The sequence below is a fragment of the Cetorhinus maximus genome, chromosome 21 (genome assembly GCF_964194155.1).
Source record: "Cetorhinus maximus chromosome 21, sCetMax3.hap1.1, whole genome shotgun sequence".
Lineage (NCBI taxonomy): Eukaryota > Metazoa > Chordata > Chondrichthyes > Lamniformes > Cetorhinidae > Cetorhinus > Cetorhinus maximus.
In genome coordinates, this window is record NC_135899.1 from 71,360,242 (window position 1) to 71,382,527 (window position 22,286).

The window sequence follows — 22,286 nt, forward strand, 5'->3', positions numbered from 1 at the left end:
GGAACCTAAGCAGACAACACAGGGAGCAGGGGTGTCTCTCTCTACCACATTTCATCTAAGTCTGCACCCTGTTTTGCTGAGAAAAGTGTCTATCCCTGTAGCAAACAGAGACTTTACTAAAAATCCGTTGAATTTTTTGCGCCAGTGATTTGAGGAGAAAAGGGGGGTCTACCGGGCATGACTGAAAAGCCACTGCTAACGATGAAGAACCAGAGTCCAGACACAATCAGTGAATCTTTATTGACTTTTTTTAAAATCTGCATCTTACTTGACCAAGTTTAACATCTGATACTATGTAAAGTTGCATTTTTGGGATTTGAGTGTGTTTGTGGGCGTTGGTGGGAAGTCGGACGTATTTGTACATCTTTAACATTTTTAATACTTTTACCTGGGTGGGTTTTAGTACAATAATTACATGTTGAAGGAAAATTATCTGTCTGGCTTAGTTCTTAAAATTGCACACAGTGAAGTACATACTGAATTGGCAATACAGCGTCCATTTAAAATTCAAAACCTCAGCTACAACTAAATGAGGAGTGGTAAAAGAAGAGAAAGCATTGCACCCCTCCTCACCCTGGTAGTAGCAATGTTTATTAGAAACTCTGTTCAGTAGAGTCCTTTAACTGTACTATAAAATATTAAGGATAACCATGTTGCTTTTGTTAATGCAATAAGGGGAGTAAGTGCATATGTGTTGGATTACAAAAAAAATTACCATGTCCCATCTATAATTCTTCCAAAGGCAGTCCTCGGAAGACTGTTGTAATGCTGGGTATATTGCACTGAAGTACTGGAAACTCCTCTTGGTGCAGTTTGCTGCAATTCACTATCTCCCAATTGATTGAGAGGAAGTACCACAGAAGCTGTACATCAGAAATGTGATGGGACAATTCTTTCATGAGAACAGCAATGTAAGAAATGACCACAATGTTCTGCTGAATGCAAATTTTAGTCTTATTCCTATTCTTTTACCAGATGGAATGTATTACCCTAGAACTTTTGATGCTGTTGGAAGCCCCTTTAGTTACGAAGATACTTATGTTACGAAGATACTCCATGAGCAACTAAAACAGAAAATTTGGTCATTTATCTCTCTTTTTTCTTTATGGGACCTTGCTGATTGTAATTTGGATGTTGTGTTTACACCTCAAAAGTACTTCATTAACTGTAAAGAGCTTCCATCCTGATGAGAATTCTGAAACTCATTTTTCTTCCTTTGTAATCCAATTAGCCAGAGATTTTAAGATTTTATATACAAGTAGTTTAGTACATAATTCAAATTATATATTTACTCCATCTTAAGCTTAATTATAATCCTGTGTAGCAAATCATTACCAAGCAGATTGGTGATGCCTGTAAAATAAATCTCGTCTGAAATATCGCATTAGTAACAACATATCATTAATTTGTTCACCTGAAAGATGTGTTATAATTCAAAGGGTTTAGTTGTAAACCTTTCACACTTTTGAAAGAGCTGTTATAACACTGTCTCGCTCCTTAGCATCCTATATTTCCCACATGTTCTCAAATTACATTGATAATATAAATCCAAATCTATTAAAGAAACAGTAGCTCATATCTTTTTGAGCATTCCAAATACTTCAGTTAAAATGTGTTATTAGGTAATAAGTAAAAGTGATGGGTCCTCACTAGAGGGAGGATAGATACATTTAATAAGATTGGTATGATATAAATGCATGAATAGATTCTACACACAATATAGTACCATAATTTTTATTTTCAAAATATGTTTGTACATTTGTAGAATATTACATTATGTACAGTCATTGGTAAAAATGTAAAATCTTTTCATTCATGTACAGAAAGAAGTAATCATGCTAGCCCTCTTAAGAGTTCATAATTTTTAATATGTTTGCAAATTGCTTAGTTTTTTGTTAATTGAATTAATGTTTGAATTTGTTTAACCTCCATGCCAATATTTTGAAGTTTGTAAACAAAAGAATCCATTATCAATGCATCTTTAAAATGAAAGCATATAACACAGCGGTAAATTAAATGTACATCAAGCTTGGGTACATTGTTTAACAGTTACTGGGATGGAAAATAATCCTGAAAATGTAAATACAGATGGAGATAATTTCTGACATGGCTGAGATTCAAACCATCAACCTCTACTTTAGTCACAATATCTTTCTACTCTGTTCTCATACATTTTTTTCCTAATGTTTTTAGTTAACACTCAAAATGTAATTGCATTGGCTTCATTATCCATTTGCGACAACATATTTAACCCTTATTCTAATAAACCCCTGGGATTCTTTTCATCTATTATTTTCCTGCTGCTTGTACTAATTCTAAATTTGCATTCCAATTGTTTCACTTTCCAATGGAAATAACGCCTCACTGTTATAATACAAACCATTTCATGATTTTGAACACTTAGACATTAGCACTCCTCTTAACTTCAGTTACAAGTCTAGTTTTTCAAGTTTTTCACAACTATATCCTCTCATTGCTAGTTAATCTAAGTTGCACCTTTTCCATGTCTTCAGTATTTTTCAATAATTCAGTGCCCAAAACTGCACATAGCACTCCAACTGTAGCCTGAAGAACACCTTCGATGGATTCATCATTGTCACCTTGCTTTTGTATTCAGTGTTCCTTTATATAAAATCCAGAATCCCATTTGCCTTTTTTTAACCCTTATTAAAAACCTGTATTCTAGATTTTTTTTTGTCTCCACTCCATTGAAAATGATAACTCAAGATTTCTGGATTTAGGGAATATTTTAATTATCTGCTTTACTCCCCTCCCCCCCGCCCACCAATCTCCCTCTAAATGCACTGCTTTACATTTATCTTCATTGATCTATTATGTGTAGCCCACCAATCGATCCAGGTAGTCTTTTACATTTTCCTTAGTTTGCCATAACCCTAGTTCACCTGTTCATGAGCACATTTTGATATTCCCTCTATGCCCATGTCCAGATTATTTATGTACTTGGAGAGCCATTGAAAATGTTTGGGGCACAAAACCAGCTAATTTTTGACAGTTCAAAAAAAACATTAATTTATTCCCACTTTGGTCTGTCCTATGCCTTGACTCATACCACTGCTTTCTTCTGAATACTATAGCCTTAATCTTCAGAAGTTTCTTATTTGGCATTTTCTGAAGCACATTTCGAAGTTTAAACTGATACATCCATTGCTTTGTCCATGTTGACTTTTCCTTGGTTCAAAATTAATGTTTTTCTCATGTCTTTCTTCCGCCCCCCCCCACCCTCCATAACTTGTGTGAGACTAATTGGTCTATGGTTAGCTGGCTAATCCTTTCCCCCTTTTCAGAACAGCATAAAGCATTTGCCACTATCAATAACTTTGGTACAATTGCTGTTTCTAAAGAATTTTGGAAAGTCATGGTTAGTGTCTGTTGTTTTCTTGGCAACATCTGGCAGTTGTCAGGATTGAAAAGCCTATACTCCTATCATCTATAATTAATCTTTCTAATAGTCTCCTTTTACATATTAGCTGTTCCTTCAAATTGGTCCTTATAAATATAGAGGCAGAAATACTTATTCAGCATCTCTTATTCCACAAGATTGGCATCTTCATTCCTTAGAGATGCCACACTTTTATGCCTTGTGCTTAGAAAATACTTTAATCTTACACTTTATATTTACTGTTGGTCTTCTTTCAAGCTCTTAGCCTCTTAAATCTATTTACATTTCTTTGTGCTTTCCTTTTACTGGTGTTCATCCTTATCTGTGATAGCCTTGATTTAATCTTAATGGTCCAAGGAAATCTAGACATACGTGCAATTCCTTTGCAGCTGGTCAAGATATTTTAATTTGTACCCAATTCATTTTGAATTTAAATATTGCAGCTGGACTGCAATATATGATGAATTAAATTATGGAAAAACAGTCTGATCTCTTCATTCAAAAATGTTTTTTAAATGTTTGTATTGGAACCATTTAGAATGTTGGTATCTGAGCCATATAGATATAAATGCTTTGTATAACAGACGTTATAGTATACTTGATTTAGTGCCATTTTGCTATTGGAGCAATGTCATACACCATGCTCACTTGGAACTAGATTGCTGTTCCTTTGCTGTCGCTGGGTCAAAATCCTGGAACTCCCTCCCTAACAGCACTGTGGGTGTACCTACACTGCATGGACTGCAGCGGTTCAAGAAGGCCGCTCACCACCACCTTCTCAAGGGCAATAAATGCTGGTCTTGCTAGTAACATGCACAAATGAATACATTTTGTTTTTAAAAAGCTGCCAGTGCAGCATACCTCAAAATTCTTGGGCATTTCAGCAGAGTCAATGCAGCTCTGAGATTCTAATTTTGCTGATTGTAACTGAGTCGCCTTTACTTGAGTAGAGTTATGGCAGATCAGCGTGTTCAGTCATAAGGAAATTTCTCACCTACGTTATGCTTTCAGGTCCATTGTGATGCTCTTAAATTAACACAGTATCTCAGAGGCATCAGGACATATATCAATGGAAATCAAAAAGACATTTATATAGCGTTTTACAACTAATGAAGTACTTTTGAAGTATAGTCATGTTTGTAATTCAGTGGGGTTGGAAGGTGGGGGGTGGGGTAAGATGTTGGCATCAAGAGGCCAGGAGGGAGGATTAAGGGGTGGGGGGGAAGAATGACTTTAGGGAGGGCCTCTGATGGGCCCAGGAGCCCCCCCTCACCTGACACTAACCCATACAACTAAAGCTGTTGGATTTCCCATGTGGCATGGCGTGGTCCTCCCCACTCCCCCCCTGCCCAACAGTGAAGCACTTCCTCAGCACTGCATTTGAATGCTAGCCTGAATTTTTGTGTTCAAGACTCTGGAGTGAGGCATACAACAGCAATTTTGATACAGAGGCTCTGAACCACAACTGATACACTGGTAGAAAGATTAGAGGGGACATGAGGAAAATCCTTTTCACCCAGAAGGTGGTGGGTGTCTGGAATTCACTGCCTCCTAAGTTGGTGGTTGAAACTGAAACAGTCAACTCATTTGAGAGGTACCTGGATCTGCACCTGAAGTGCTGTAACCTGCAAGGCTATGGTCCAGGTGCTGGAAAGTAGGATTAAAAATGAGCAGCTAGTTTCTTTTTTCTCTTTTTCGTTGGCGCAGACACGATGGACTGAAAGGCCTCACTCTGCGCCGTAAACTTGTGGTTCTATGGTACACGAAATCAGACTGACCGTACAGCAGAAGCAATGGTTAACTTGTGTGAGCTACATTAAAATGGGTTTCTTTAAATTTACTTCTGATAAGTAAATGGCCATTTTTTTTGTTGCTCCAATCCTTTTAAACTTATGTACAGTTGGGTTGACCTACAACAAAAGTACGTAACCAGGACCAAGCCTTATGGAGAAAAAAGCAAACAATTTTCAGCATCAGTTTTGCCTCAGAAGGACTTGAGTGTACAGTATAGTGTAGGTTGATACTTCAAATGCAACACGGAGCGAGTACCATATTATTGGAGGCGATGGGCTGGATTTTACCTGCCCCTGCCAGGTGTGTTTTCAGCGGATGCGTATGTAAAATAGGGTGAGTGCCCTGCCCACTACCCTCCCACCCACCCTGACCTCACTCCCATAACACGGAAGGTGGCAGGTGCCAAAATCAGCAGCCCGCCCGCCATATTGAAATAAATAATAAGGGACAATTGAGCTTGTTAAGCCAATGGACCCTCAATATTATGCTGCCCATGCCATAATATGATTGGTGTGGACAGTTGGGCGAGAGTGGGCGGGCTTTTTGTTAAAAAGTTTTTAAAAGGCCATGCAGGAAGGGAGGGGTTGTCCTTTGCACATTATGAGGAAGCCCCCCTGAAGCTAGTACCCCTCCTTCCTACATGCCTGCTCCCCAAAACCCACCACCCCCAACCCCTGCCTCCCCCAACCCCTGCCTCCCCAGGCTGGTCAAACCCTCCCTGCCTAATATCCCAGACATACCTCACACTGGGTCACCTTTTTGCGACTGGTTGCAGTCCCAGCAGTGCCCACTAATGACATGTTGATGCTGCTGGGACTGCCACTCAGGACTGTTTGTGGGGTGGGGGGTGTATATGGGTGAACCATCCACCTCCCCTCAACATGCAGCCCTCTGTCTTTCAGAAGAGACATTGCAGCAAGTCTTTATGTCCTTTCATGTGAACATGGCATAGCATTATCTGAAAAAGCACAGGGACATTTTGCCAATATCTCAGTCAATATTTATCCATCAAATGATATTACCTAAAGTAAGCTAATTGTCCATTGGTCATCTGTGGGAACTTGCTTTCTATATTTACCAATGTAACAACAATGACTATACTTCAAAGATAATTATGTTGAATAACTTCTCAGAATAGTTATTGTACTGTCAATCTTAAAGAATGGATATTTTGGTTTGGCATCCGGGTATTTTCAGAAGGTCACATTTTTTTGAATTCTTCAAATTTAGATCTGTCTATCTGCCTGCTAGTGCCTTGGAGTATGGAAATCTCTCATTTTTAACTCCCTGGCAGAATCTAATAAAAATATATCTTTAAGCAATTTTACATATGTAAAAGAAGCAAAGATGAATTCATGTCAGGCATTCATTAACTTGTACATGCTTCTACCAATATAACCTCCAGTAAAGGTTGATAAATTATCATTCCATAAAGGAAACAGCATTCGAATTAAACAAACATTAATTTGAAAGGCACAGGCTTCGGGCTTATTCAATTAGAACTTGATTTTTAAAGATCATTCAATACTTTGAAGTTTTTGTACAAGTGCAAAAGTTGAGACATAACATAAGTTTCATCTTATTGCTTATGTCATTTGCTCTTTATATTTACTCTCTGCAACATTAATTTTTAATTATTTGCTCCTTGTGCTTACATGCTGTCTATGACATAATGGTCTGCTCCCAGGCCTTTACCATTGCCTATTTGAAGGTGTGCAGCTTGGGGTTTTAGACATGCCACTCCATCTTTGCTTGGCATCATTCTGCAGCAGCACTGTTAAGATCATCAACTCGACACAAAGGAGATGACAGTCACATAGCACTTTGTATGTTGATCATGAATATTGATGGAGTTCGGGAAAGCACAGCTAGCTAACTTTAAAATAAGAATTGTGAGGTAGCTTTTTTTTTCAATGTTCCAGGACAAGTACTACTATGAATATAAATGACAAATAGATAATTGCGATTCCTTGTAACATAATCAAGCGGCCTGAAGGGAAATGTAACACTGGGTGAGTGAAAATGACAACTTATCCTCACAAATATGTTCAATCTACCCAGCCAAATCTATAGAGCCCTTTCAAAAATCTAAACTTAGTTAAATTGCAGCCGCAATATAAATTTCATTCACAGATATTGCAAAAGGCCTTGCTGAAATGCAATATTATTGTTTCAGAAAGTGCTTAAGTTACAGAAACTGGATGCTAACTATTACCTCAAGCTTTTTAAAAAAAAAAACATTATGGAGCTCCTGCAGGCTTACTAATTTTCTCTCAGCCAAGCAGCTCTTAGAAGTCAGCTGGATACCCCCGGTAGGCACCCAAATTTTGTTTTATGATAATTGAATTCATGCTGATTGATTTCAAATACCTTGTAGCGTTGCTTATGTAGCTCTCCATACATCGCTAAGAGTTATGCTCTTTACAATATTTATCACCACCATCTTCGCGTTTGTAAATGTTTTTTGTTGAAAGATAACTTGATCACAAACTGAGAAGACATTTCTGTGGTAAGTATGGAATTGTCCTCTGCCACAGCCTCATGCCAGATTTCTTCTGTGTCATGAAACCCACGGAACAGATTTTTCTATTCTTCAAGATGAGAAACAGTCGGTTTTTTTTTGTATGGATGTGGTAATGTTGTGGATCAAGGTTTTCTGCTTAAGCCCTGGTTTGGTTTGCCATTAAATGTTTGCAACAAGAAGCATCCCCCTGGCATCCCACCAATTACTTTTAAGAAAATGATAACTTTAAAAAAACATCCATGAATGTGGGCACCATTAGCAGGGTGGGCAATTATTGCCCAACTCAAGCTGCCTTGAGAATGAGTTGGTAGGTCTCCTACCAGCAACTTTTTATACAACTGAGGGTAGAGGCCACATCAGAGAGTAGTAAAGAGTCAACAATGTTGATGTGGCACTGGAGTCACATAGAGGCTGGACAGGCTGAGGAGGGCGGGTTTCTATCCTCAAAGGACTTCAGTGAACCAGTTTGGTTTTTACTATAATCCGAAAGTTTTGTGGTCACTTTTACTGATACCAGCTTTTTATTTCCAAGTTTTCAAAAACTGATTGCAAATTGCCAGACTGCTATGGTGGAATTTGAACTTGTGTTCTCTGGATTATAAAGCTAGCCCTCTGGTTTATTAGCTACATAAAATAAGCAATATGTTACCACGCACAACCCCCAAAAACCATCGTTATCTGTGATTACAGCATTCATTTGCGTTTGGTAATACCAGTCAGCAGCTATATGAAAGGCAAACTACTATTCATTTCTAAAGTCTGCACCTTGCCTGGAAAGAACAAAAGGCATATTTAAACAAAAGTTCAAATGAAATTGTGGCTGACATGTAGAGTTCCAACATAGCCAAGAACAATTAATTACATCCCTTTGAAGATTTTATTTTAAAATATGCTTTGGTTGCTATTAAGATGAATGCTAACTTGTTTTTATGTAAATATCTGTCTAATATGGCATCAACAACTTATATTTAGTGCGTTAACATGATCTCACACCCCTAGATGTCACACAGGAGCATAAAAAAGCAAAGCATGACACTGAGCCATATAAGGAGATAATAGGTCAGATGACCAAAAGCTTAGTCAAAGAGTGTCTTAAATGAGGCAGAGGGATGGAGAGTGTAGGGAGGATATTCGAGAGCTCAGGGCCTAGGCAAATGAAGATACGGCACCAATGGTGGAGTGAATAAAATCGTCGATGCTCAAGAGACAAGAATTAGATGAGTGCCGATATTTCAGATGGTTGTGGGGCTAGACGGGATGACAGAGATAGGGAGGGGCGAGGCAGTGGATACAAGAATGACAATTTGCTTGACCAGGGGCCAATGTAGGTCAGTGAGCACAGGGGTGATAAATGAATGGGACTTGGTGCAAGCTAGAGAACACATGGGCAACAGAGCTCTGGATGATCTCAAGTTTATGGAGAGTTGAATGCAAGACACCAGCCAGGTTTGCATAGGAATAGTGAAGTCTCAAGGCTAGAGGATCTTACAGTCTGCCAATTAGATCTGTCGGACACAAAAAATGACCAAAATGAGCACTAGCTGCTCAGCTGTGTATTGAATTCTGTTTCAAACTGGTAATTAATCTTGAATTCACTTCAGGATGAAGTGTAAGACCATTATACTTTTTTGCTTTAGTGCTCACCTGACAAATCCAGATGGTGCCCAATAAGTACTGGCTACCTGGATATGTGACATGTTTATTCCCATTTTTGCTGCAATCTTGGGAACAAATGAGACAATGATTTCCTTTACCATAAAGCACTCAAATAGAACATTTAAACACATCTAAATATTTAAGCATAACTAACTGCATGACCAGAAAGAACTGGAACAAGTCATTGAACTTAACATGACCCTGTAACCTTCTGCTTTGAAATACACTTTTGATTATGTCAAAAATGAGGTCGTGGGAGGTAAAGGCTTTGAAATTTTTCTGGGCAGCTAGTTCCATCTGCATTATTCAGTGGTATAAAATCATAAATATAATCAGTTACCATTCACTGTAATTGAGGATTTTTAATTACATCAGAAATTGTGCTTACATGTGCTTATTTTCTGCTGCATAATTAGACTTTTTTTGAATTTTGGATGTTAAGGAAATCAAGGGCTGTGTGGGGGCAGGTGGGAAATTGAAGGTGAGATCAAAGATCAGTCATAATACTGTTCAATATCAGAGCAGGTTCGAGACCCCTGCAGCCTATTCCTGCACGTTTCTTATGTTCAAATGCCATCAAATCTTTTGCAGAGAGTTAACGAGTTCTATACATATTTTTATTTCAATACGCAAATGGCTTGATTCGATTATTTTCAGGCCATGCTACACTTCCACGAGAGCGTATACCCTCTCTTTTCTACCTCACCTTCTCCCCCTTCCCAACTAATTTTCTCTCCTCGCAGGTCCTGCAGGGGTATGTTCTTGTTAAAAACAAAAAACTGCGGATGCTGGAAATCCAAAACAAAAACAGAAATACCTGGAAAAACTCAGCAGGTCTGGCAGCATCGGCGGAGAAGAGCAAAGTTGACGTTTCGAGTCCTCACGACCCTTCAACAGAACTTCTGTGTCTGAGGTTCCTGCATCTAAGAACTGTATCGACAGCAGTGAGAAGTTCTCTACTTTAGATACATTAAGTTATAACACTTCCACATTGAGACGAGGGCTGCTGGCTGCACTATCAGCCTGAACAGGATGCTCCCTCCTGCGTAATAATGAACCCAGCATTTCTCCATTGCTATGAATTTTCTAATAAACGTGCAGAACTACAGGATTAAAGCGGGGAAATGCGACCAGATGGATTGCTCCACAAGGAGCTGGCATGGACTTGATGGGCTGAATGGCCTCATTCTGTGCCAAGACTATGGGCAGAATTTAATACCACCTGCCAGCAACCCACCCCACCACCATAGGCTGTGTGATCAGACAGGAAGGTGTGGAGTAGAGATTCAGATGATTAAATCTGGGCCTGCATTGCTCAAGGAGGAACTTCCTACGTGGGGGCCAATTGGGGCCCTTAAGTGACTACTTAAGGTCCACTTTTGGGCCTCATTCCATCGCCATTGGTATTTAGCCAGCAGGGCCTCATAATGTAGGCATACCACCAGGAATACTCTGACAGGTAGCCCTGGAGTCTAGGTGGAGGGTTGGGGGGTTGGGGTCCCTCCTCGCCTGACTCTCTGTGTCCAGTGTAGGCACTTACCAATGGGGAAGGAAGGGACCTAGAGCAAGACCCCTTCCCCCTCCCCACTCCCCTTCACTGCAACATCTCTGTCTAGCCCCAGTGAATTCACCCCACTCAACATATTCCTGGGGCTCCATTGCCGATCCTCTGCCTAGGCCACACTGCAGTACTGGCAGTGGCCACTGATTCTGGTGGCACTTCTGGTACTGGAGAGCTGCTGGCCTGTGATTGGTGGGCAGCTGTTGGAGGTGGGGCATCTGACCTGAACTAGGATTTCTGGGGGAAGTTCCCCTCACACTACCCAGGAAGGTAAGTGCCCATTTGGGACTTAATCCCAAAGGGCTTCTCAAAAGTGGCCGCGGCATCAGTTTTTAAGCTGGGGTATGGGTCCTCCTGCTGCGGCCATTACATTCCGCCAATGACTCTAAATGTAAGTCTCTCTTTTCTATGGAAATTCTCAAAAACAATGATTGGAAACAAAGTTCAACAATTATTAGTGGCATATTGCACTTTGAGGAGTGAATATTTCAATGAATGTCTACTTTCGCATTATATAAATGTACATGAAAACTTCTTGTATTATAAGTTATACATTTAGAGGCAATCCAGTTAACATTGTTAAAACAAACAGCACTGAGAACTGTTTCATATAATTTATGAATACATTGTGTATGCAGTAATGTTTATAATATGCCAGGCCTAAATTAAATACTGTAACTTTTTGATGACTTGTGTAAGCCCCAGTGAAGTAAGTTTTAAAAAGGCTTAAAATCAAACCTATATAATGTGTTTTTTGAACTAGTTATTCTAGTGGCTCATGTTTATTTCATGTATTATTGATTAAATATGATTGTTCCAGAACAGTTATCTTGCCAATGTAGCGTGGAAGAAGATTTCTTTTGAATACATTCTGCTATCGTTGCCTTTATGTTCATTCCAGTGATGCTGCTTACTCCGATAGTGGGTATGGTAGTCTAGTAGTAATATTGCTGGAACATCCAGAGGACTGGATAACCCTCATGTAAGCCCTAAGTGTCTATCTTGGGTACTCATTTACTTGCCTAATGATCTGGGGGCATTAATTCAAATTCCCACCACGGAAGTTGGAGAATTTATATTCAGTTAGCTAAATAAACCTGGAATTAGAAAAGCTAATATCAAAAATGGTGACCATGAAACTGCTGGATTGTCATAAAAATCCATCTGGTTCACTAATGCCCTTTAAGGATGGGAATCTGCCATGCTTACCTACTCTGGCCTAGAAATAACTGCTGACCCACACCCACAGCAATGTTGACTCTTAGATAAAAACAAAAACTACTGCGGATGCTGGAAATCCAAAACAAAAACAGAATTACCTGGAAAAACTCAGCAGGTCTAGCAACATCGGCGGAGAAGAAAAGAGTTGACGTTTCGAGTCCTCATGACCCTTCAGCAGAACTGAGTAAAGTTAGGAGAGAGGTGAAATATAAGCTTATATTTCTATATTTCACCTCTCTCCTAACTTTACTCAGTTCTGCTGAAGGGTCATGAGGACTCGAAACGTCAACTCTTTTCTTCTCCGCCGATGCTGCCAGAACTGCTGAGTTTTTCCAGGTAATTCTGTTTTTGTAATGTTGACTCTTAACTGCCCATGAAAAAGTCCAGCAAACCACGCAGTTATATCAAAACATACTAAGCACCACATGAACAGCAGCAGTTCAAGAAGGTGGCTCACCACTCAGTGGCAATTAGCAGACAGTTAGGGATAGGCAATAAGTTGCCTTGACAGCCATACCTACATCCCGTGAAAAAGCAAAAGAAAATAGAAAGCTGAAATATCTCAAATCTCAACCATTAGGCACACTTTTTCAACATGTCTCTACTGAAATCCGTAAAGTCATGACAAGCTATGTTAAATAAAACCACCTCCCTCTGAACGGCAAAATCCAATATCCAGTAGAAAAAGTGATCTCCGATGCATTTATTTTATGGGTTTTAAGATTTGAAACTTCATGGCTGGCCCTAATCTATGTGTGACATGATCATAGCACTGTAAAATAGCTTGATATTTAAAGAATACATGAACTGCAGAATTGAATGTATAGATGTGTGTGCGTGTCACAAAAAATGAATGTTCAAGAATTCAGCGGTACCCTTAAAAATAAAGCTCATATCAAATGATTTTGTTTTGCCTGCAAAGAAGCAGGTGTCAATCTCCTTACAAGCTCTAACTTTCATTGATTGAAGATGTCTGAAGGGGAGTGACATAATTCATCTCTGAATTCCATGATAATCTTTGTTAAGTGCTCACTTGTACTGTGTAGAGGAAGAGACTCTGCTATGATTGCGGGTAAAGCAATATGATGCTGTATCAAGGGAATTATGTTAAACGAGTAGTAACAGAAACCACCTTAGTTCCAGTTTGATATTTCTCAAAAAGGCAGCTAATCCTCTGATTTTCTCAGTTGTATGGTTCACCTAAATACACAAGAGTTTGCTAGAAAATGATTTAAAATAGTTGCATTTATATAAGGTTGTAACAACACAAACATCACAAATTGCTTAACACAATAAATTACTTTTGAAATGCAGTTACCAGTGTTATGAAGCCAAACATAACACCTTAAAATAGTTCTCAGATACAAACAACTTATGAAGTGAGGAATATTTCTCCTATACATACTTATTTTTCTCTAAAATATTCCGTATGTAACAGCAGTAATGAACATGACCACATACATAGAAAATATTTGTATATAAAATAGTATATTTTGGGTATAACACTATAATAAACTGCGGTACCAAGATAATGGAGCACACAGTGGATAGGGAAAAACTGTTCTCACTGGTGGAAGGATTGAGAATGAGAGGACACAGATTTAAGGTCATTGGCAAAAGAAGCAATGGAGACATGAAGAGGAACCTTTTCACGCAGCGAGTAGTTAGGATCAGGAATGCGCTGCCCGAGAGTGCTGTGGCCACAGGTTCATTTGAGGCATTCAAGAGGGAATTGGATTATTATATGAAAAGGAAGAATGGGCAGGGTTACAGGGAGAACGCAGGGGAATGGTACTAGGTACATTGCTCATTCGGCGAACTGGCGTGGACAGGGGTGGGCCAAATGGCTCCCTTCTGTGCTGTAACAATTCTGTGATTCTGTGGGTGAGCCTGAAGTCCAAGTCTACTCAAATTTGGAGATTTGATGAATATGAACTTTTTAAGAAGGAACGGTGTTTTATAAAGCACATTAGGAGAAGGGTTACATTCGCAAATCTGTCAGTCCTTTATGCAGGCATGAGATCTTAAAGATCACATTTTCAAAATCTAAAAAAAATTGCATTTAACTGTGTGGAAAACAGTTTTGATTTAGAGCAATTTTAAGGGATAATTTGACTGGACAGGACAGTTCATTGGGAATTCAGAAAAAAAGGTGGAAGGAAGCCAGACTTCATCTAAACTCTCAACTGACTCATCCTGGATCGGAATATGGATATCTATGTCGAGCAGAACCATCTGTTGTTTCCCTGTTGTGGCACATCATAACAATTGTGAATGATTAACAGAAGGTAAGTTTAGAGGACCTTTTGACTTGGATACAGCTGGTTCATTTATTGAAAAAAATTGATAGGAGTTCATTGTATATGGATAGTTTATGCAGTACTTTAGAATAGTGTCATGAAGCATATTAAAAAAAAACCATGCCCCTAATATTTGCCAGAAAGACACAATGCCAACAACCAAAAGTTGCAGGCCTGGCCTGGTTTCTAGCACTAGGCCCAGGGAGGTACCATGGGAACATAATAAAAAAATAAGAACAGGAGTAGGGCATTTAACCCCATGAGCTGGTTCTGCCATTCAATTAGATTATGGCTCCAACTCCATTACCCTCCTTTTACCCATGTCCCTCGGTTAACAAGAATACCAATGCTAAGGGTGTGCCACAAGTGAACATGAACAGGAAAATAGCAGGATTCTTCCGCCATTGATGTAGCACACTTGAAATATGTTGCACCTATCTGATACTTACAGGAGGAGGCCATTGAGCTCCTCAAGCCTGTTCCACCATTCAAGTAGATCATGGCTGATCTGTATCTTAATATTACAATCTATCCACCTTTATTTCAGAGCCCTTGCTATAGCATACACAGTGAAGGGCCTCAGAGAAAAATATAACCTATGGGCTAGAGAAAACCAAAGTACAAAAATGCTATTTTGACTTCTGTACTTTAGTGGAATGTGCAATACTTTATTTTTTAAATTTATAGTTGAACATTTAAAAGAGAAAATTGGATGGCCCAATTTTATCATTTAACTCTAAGACATGTTGCAGATTCAAAGTACTTTCGTAACTTTTGCATGTAAATTGTATTGATAAAAAAATTAAGCATGATTTTTTTGTTTTCTTTGTATTAACGTTTAGTTGCACCACAGCTACATAAAATATAAATGAAATGGCAGGCAGCACAAATATAGCCACAACTCATTTGTGCCGGTAACTGTTGCAAAGCACAGTACACAGTAGCAGTGAATAAAGAAAAAAAAAGATTAAAGCAGGTCCTCAATGCTTTAATCCCAATCATAATGGTGATTTTAATGCACGGTCATGAATACATCTAAGGGTCGCTCCAGGTACATGTGCCCTTTACAGATATCATTTATTTGTCATATATGTTTGCCACTGGTCAGGAAAAATTACCATGTGGTTGTCATACCTTGAATAAATGAAAAAAAGAATATGGATTTTGAGAAGATTGTGTGCTTGAGAGACTAAGGGCAGAAATTTTCCCTCATCGGGCAGGTGCGCACCTGACCCGAACGGGAAAAAAATAGTGCGTGATGATGTCAGGCGAGCAATATTTAGGTTGGCCGGCATGCGCGAGAGGTGGCAGTGTGCCCGCCGACAATTAAGAGACCTGTTTAGGCCCTTAATCAATAAATTGAATTGAATTTTTCGCTGCCCATCCAACCTTGAAGTTAGCAGGTGGGCGAAAAGGCCAAGCGGCCTTTGCAGTTTTTGCAAAACCTCATCCACAGGCGAGGTGAGGTTTCGACCGCTGATTTAAAAAAAAAACTTTAAAAACTCATTTTTAACATGTCCCTGCTCATCTGACAGAGCCACATGAGCGGCCACATGTTTTCCTTATTTTTCCAGTCTTTATTTTTAATGTCAAAAATCTTCAGCTCCCTGAGGCAGCTCTGTGCCTTCAGGGAGCTTCCAGTGAGTGCACCCCCCGCCGCGCATGCACTGACGTCCGTGCTCGCCCTCCTCCCTCCCTCCCCCTACCCAGGCAGCGCCGAGCGTTTCAGCATGAGATTCACGCCCGCTGGTGGGGCCTGATCACGGGCGGTGGTTGATTTTGCTCCCGGGCCTGCCTGTCACACCCACCCGACGAGGTAAAAATCCTGCCCATAGGCCCTAAACTTTGTGCAATTTTCATAATGTGCATTAAATTAATTATGTTCTGAAATGTATCTATGCATGGAAAATGAATACAAATCATCAAGTCTTTAGTAAGTGTTCTCTGCTTCCTAGTTTGACTGAAGTCCACATTTCAGTTATGAAGAAAAGGATAAAGAAAAGTTCTTAAAATGCCCAATTTTTGTAACTAGTAGTATGGTCATTTTTTATATTAAAGTTAAAGGTGCTCTATTCTTTGTTATACGAATAACTAAAAAGCTACACAACTGCTATAATATGTAAGCAAACACTTCCAGAAGGCTGCTCAGAATTAATGGTTCATGAGCAGAGAGAAATAAAAAGAACTCATTAAGAAAGTGCTACCTCTTTCTATATATCTTTCATATTTTCTTACAGTTTGAAAACCCCCAAAAAAATCATTTTTATAAGCAAAGCTGGGGGGTTAGGGTCATTGAAGGTGGCGATAAAAAATCTAATATCATCATAATCTTTGCAATAAAGATGTTCTTGAACTTCAAAAGTCATCTTGCCAGTCCTTGTAGAAAAACTAACTCAGCCTGTACTGAGCAAACCCTCACTAAAGTGGCACCATTTTAGAAACTGTTGCCAAAGTCACATTCCTCACTGTGAAGAGATATTGGACATTTGAAATATGCATAATAGCCTGTTGTTTAAGATTCGCAAGACAGTCCTCTGGCAACCATTTAGAATTCTTTTGTAAACCATTTATAATTCATTCGATGAACTGTCAGTGAGAAAACTTTGTACATACGTAACCATTTCTTAAATTATTTCTGTATTAGCGAGTCCCTTTGCAAGAACACAAAGATAAAAATTTTTATTAAATTACCTTTTGTCGTATTATATAAAAATGCTCAAAACTTTAGGGGTCTTCTTTTTCACAGGTGAGAAATCAAATAGTCTCCTGTCCTTGATGAAGATGATCATTTCAATAAATCTTGATTGTTGTGTGCTTTTAAATCTATTTATGAAGCAGGACTCTCCTTCTATTCAGAAGCCAACGGCTCCCTTCCAAGAGAAACCAGGTTAATGGATTAATTAAACCATCTTCTTAGCTGTACAGCAGTCAGGCTTCAATGATATTTACAGAAGGCTTGTTCTTTGGAAACTGAATAAAAGGATGAAATTGTTATTTAGAACAACATTTCAATTATCAGCACTTCAGACCACACATTGTCAAGTCCGGCTCTATGACTGGGGACAATCTGTATGATCCTTGCTCATTTGAGAGCTCAAACATTTGTTAGGAGATATTTCATCAAGAAAATGTCAATCTATCATAGAATATTACAAGAATCAAAGGAGGCCATTCAGCCCACTGAGTCTGTGCAAGCTCTTTTGAAGATTTAGCCCATTCCCACTATCTTTTCCCTTTACAGGTGTTAATTGATTCTACTGTTTTATTTTAGGTTTCCAACATTCAAAGTTGTTTTTGTTTTATTTAGAAAGAAGGCTTTTTAAAGTTATATTATTCTGCCTTTAGGTCAGTTCTGCTATGTACCAATTGTCATTCTTTCCCTTTCTCTAGCTTGAAGTTTTGATCAGCCTGGGTCACACCCTATGATTGGTTGAAAAGATGTCTACGTCTGATTGCCAGGATTGGGTCTGAAATAACCTCTTCCTTCTAACACTCAATCATGTATTTAAGACAATCTATTGATTCTGTTGATCAATATTCTGATCTAGGGCTGTGTTTATAAGCATTGAGAAAATCAAATTTCCTGAGTACAAGTCACAGCCTCTTTGAGAGCTGTTTTGAACTATCTAATTCTCCATCAATCGCACCAGGTGACAGTTTTAGCCATTTTGCTTTTACGCTCAACTAAGCTGAGCACAACAGACAACACCTAATTTTAAGCCTGCCATTCATGTGCAACTAAGGCAGACATAATAAAAATCTAGAATGTTTACACAAATCCTGACTTCTATTTGGTGATAAAGAGATTGCATCTGTGATATCACTAGCATTATTTTGACTGTCACATTAGCAATATTTACACTACCTGCATATCCTATGAGTCATCAATGTAGCCATCTGTCTTTAGTTGCAAATAACGTTGTAGAGTTTAATGCTTGGAACACGTTTTCTACAAGTCATCTTTGTACTGTCTAGTTCAGTCTGATGGCAGTCCTAAACAATGTAAAACTTTTGGCTACCATTTCAAAACTTTATTTATTTTCTACATTCTGATGTAAGGCCTTTATCCAAAAGGTAAACTTATCCTTTCCTTAAGTTCTGATGAAATATTCCCAGAATACTTTGACTTCAGTTGTTTCAAATTTCCAAGATGCACTGATTTATTAAAATACTTCACCTTTCGGCTTTTGGAAGTATGAGCTCAGATATCCTATGGCAATGCTGAAAGGTATGAAATGCTATTTATGGAAATATACTTATTCTTCGGTCCAGTTGAGTATCCGTGAGATTATTATACTTATATATCATGAAGCATGTGTTTGATATTCCATTTCTTCCACATTTGCTGACTTACTGCTATGTTCACTTTTATTTCCATGCAGTACGACAAAAAATTGACGATGATACTACTACTTCCCTTTGGGCATCATCCATTGTCACTGGGCATTTCCTTAGGTGTCCTACTACTTGTGAAAAGGTTTTAAATTGGAAACAAAAACAGAATTACCTGGAAAAACTCAGCAGGTCTGGCAGCATCGGTGGAGAAGAAATCAGTTAACGTTTCGAGTCTTCATGACCCTTCGGCAGAACTGAGTACAGTTAGGAGAAAGGTGAAATATAAGCTGGTCTAAGGTATATTTAACCTTTCTCCTAACTATACTCAGTTCTGCCGAAGGGTCATGAAGACTCGAAACGTTAACTGATTTCTTCTCCACCGATGCTGCCAGACCTGCTGAGTTTTTCCAGGTAATTCTGTTTTTGTTTTGGATTTCCAGCATCCGCAGTAGCTTTTAGCTTTTTGTTTTTAAATTGGAAGCCATTTGTGGAAATATTTTAAATATTCATAAAAGTTCCATGCACACAATGCACTTTGCAAATATTATATGAATAAAATCCATTTGGGCATCCTTTGCTTTTGAGGCAAAATGGCTTCCAATTTAAAACCTTTTCACAAGATCAAAAGGTACGGACTCTTAATAAGTTCAGATTTGAGAGACACACATCAATGAGCTTTCCAAAACCATGACCTTTACTGCCTAGAAGAACAAGGGCCTCAGGCACATGGGAGCACCACCACCTGCAAGTTGACTCAATTCACACACCATTCTGACTTGGAAACATATTGCCATTCCTTCATCGTTTCTGGGTCAAAATCCTGGAACTTTCTCCTTAAGAGTACACACCTTAAAACCACACAAACTGCAGGGGCTCAAGAAGACAGTTCACGCGCACCACCAATAAGGGTTGGGTAGTAAGGGGTAGGCAATAAATGCTGGCCTTGTCAGCGATGCCCACATCCTACGAGTGATTAGAGAAAAATGCCCAATGTGTGGTTGCGCCTTTAGGATGAGGGAACTGAATTTAACAGTATAGAAGTGAAGGCCAAGTTCATGTTATTCCAAAATTCAAACTCATTCACTTTTCTGAGAACTGCTTTATCCAATTCGGGGTTTTGGGGAGTCAGAGCCTATCCCAACAGGCAATGGGCACTAGGCAGGGTACACCCAGGACAGGGTGCCGGTCCATCACAGGGCACACACACACACAGGGACACACACAAACTGGGGGGCAATTTACCATAGCCAATCCACCTAACCAGCACAACTTTGGACACCGGAGCACCCGGCAGAAACCCACACAGACACGGGGAGAATGCGCAAGCTCCACAGAGACAGACACCTGACGTCAGGATCGAACCCAGGTCCCTGGAGCTGTGAAGCAGCCGTGCTAACCACTGTGCCACCGTGTCACTCAGAATTCAAACTAAATGATGAAAATATAATAATGGTTATGATATCGTTGAAGGAGGCCATTGGGCCCACCTCACCTATTCAGAAGTACGCCACAATCGACCATGACAGCAGCCATTTGTTCCTGTAGCCACTTTTATCATTGATGGATGTCACCAGCTCCTGAAGCATAGCCTACCTACTGTTGTAAATTTAGCAGTTTCTCTTTGGTGTTCACTTGCTGCATGGCACTCGCGCAATATAAAAGCAGCTTTAAATTAATTAGAGATTTTGCTTTCATTACACCATGTGGAGATTTGTTCCATATGTTGATCACTCTTAAGGCATCAGTCCCGAACTTACATTGTACTAATTTGGACCTGCATTTCTTGTTTTACGGTCTGAATCAATGCACTAAATGTACTTTTTCAAGACATTTACAATTTCATACAGTAAAGCGCTGATGCCAGTACCACAACATTTTATATACAAGTTAAATAAACCTAAGTGCTTAAAATCAGGAATCAAACTACCATTACTTCTAATTCACAGTAACTACTAGCCAGTGTGCACAATATGGCAGATATATAACCTCATTTTAGTTATTCTGAGTGGATGACAACGCTAACACAAGGAAAGCTACTTGGCCAGTTATGTGTCTAGTTTATACTAGCGGCTTATAATTATTGCTGTACATGACTCACAAGATGATTTACAATGCTTTACATGGATTAGCCTCAATGTACTTCTCATTCTGATTGCAAACAACAACAACTTCCATTTATAAAGCATCTTTAATGTAGTAAAATGTGCCAAGGCACCTCTAAGGAGCTTAACCAAACAAAATTTGATATCGAGCCACGTGAAGAAATATTAGGGCAGATTGGTCAAAGAGGTAGTTTTTGAGGAGAATCTTAAAGTTGGATAGAGAGGCAGAGTGGTTTAGAGGTGGAATTCCAGAACTTTGAACCAAGAGATACCAAGAGAGGCCTGTGTAAAATGGCAGCGCGGAGCCGATCACGTGAGGTGATCAGCCAAGGATGGCTCCAGGAATCTCACCAGCCTCAACTCTCCAGCCTGGGAGGTGGCCACAAGGGAGGTCAGTTCAACAGGCACCCGCCCCAGAAACACCACCCAGTGTAGGAAGAGGATGAATGATCTCATCCACTCTGCCAGGGTAAGTCAACCTTCAGCTCACTCCAATCTCACACCCTCATCATGGCATCATGCTCTCAAAGGGTGACACTGCTCGGGGATCTCACACAACATGAGCAGGAAGCACATCAGCGCTGATTGTCTCATGGACACTTTCACATTACCAGCATCTCATAATCATGCTGCACACACTCCACCCTCAGCCCTTACTAGGGAGGGCTCAGCACATACAGAGCAGACATGCATACTTCCCAACCTCTGCTCCATCCCCTCTCATCACATTCCATCCATTTGTCTTCATGCAGGCCAAGCTCATCCGAAACCAGAGGGGGAGATCCCAGATGGGAGGAGGCACGGCCGACATACAGGAGCTCTCCAAATTCGAGGAGGAAGTTGCTGAGTTGGTGGGGGAGGACAGAGGTCGCTCCTGTGGGAAAGGCGAGATCAGCATCTCCCAGCAAACCAGTACGGATGAGCTCTCCATGAGGTGATCACATCCTGACATTCACAGTGAGTGACTTACAATCTTGTAATCAGCCTGTTCTTGAACTAAATCTATCTTCTCTCTCTTACAGGCACTGGCAGGTCCAGTCAGACCAGCAGAGCCAACATAAGCCCCAGCCTCCAGCCCACCTCAGGGGAGGATGCTGAGGGAAGATCTGAAGAAGATCTGTCATTGCGTTTACCTGCACTCTCCACCAGCGTAGAGACACATACCTCGGTTGGTCATTGTTCTAGATTACGCTCAGAGTCACTTTCTGGGGAACACCTCACAGGCACGTCTCCACAGCAACCGGAGGCAGTGACAGCCCAGGTCTCTGGCCCTCAGATGACTGCTGGAGATCAGGCACCCACTGAGTCGGAGTCAGATGATGTGCTTCTGCAAGTGACTGTCGAAAAAATGCTTGAGATACAAAGAAAGGTGGCGGAAAATCGGGTAGAGTTG

General features: G+C 39.8%; 1 protein-coding gene across 1 annotated transcript in view; it reads right to left on the minus strand.

Moving 5' to 3' along the window:
• Positions 1 to 16,179: 16,179 nt before the first annotated feature.
• Positions 16,180 to 22,286, minus strand: part of LOC144695401 (fibronectin type III domain-containing protein 5b-like) — a 96,955-nt gene continuing 90,848 nt past the window's right edge. Inside the window, exon 6 of the mRNA XM_078566290.1 lies at positions 16,180 to 17,426. Within this exon, the coding sequence (XP_078422416.1) occupies positions 17,385 to 17,426 (42 nt within the window). The 3' untranslated portion in view covers positions 16,180 to 17,384. The remainder of the gene's footprint in view (positions 17,427 to 22,286) is intronic.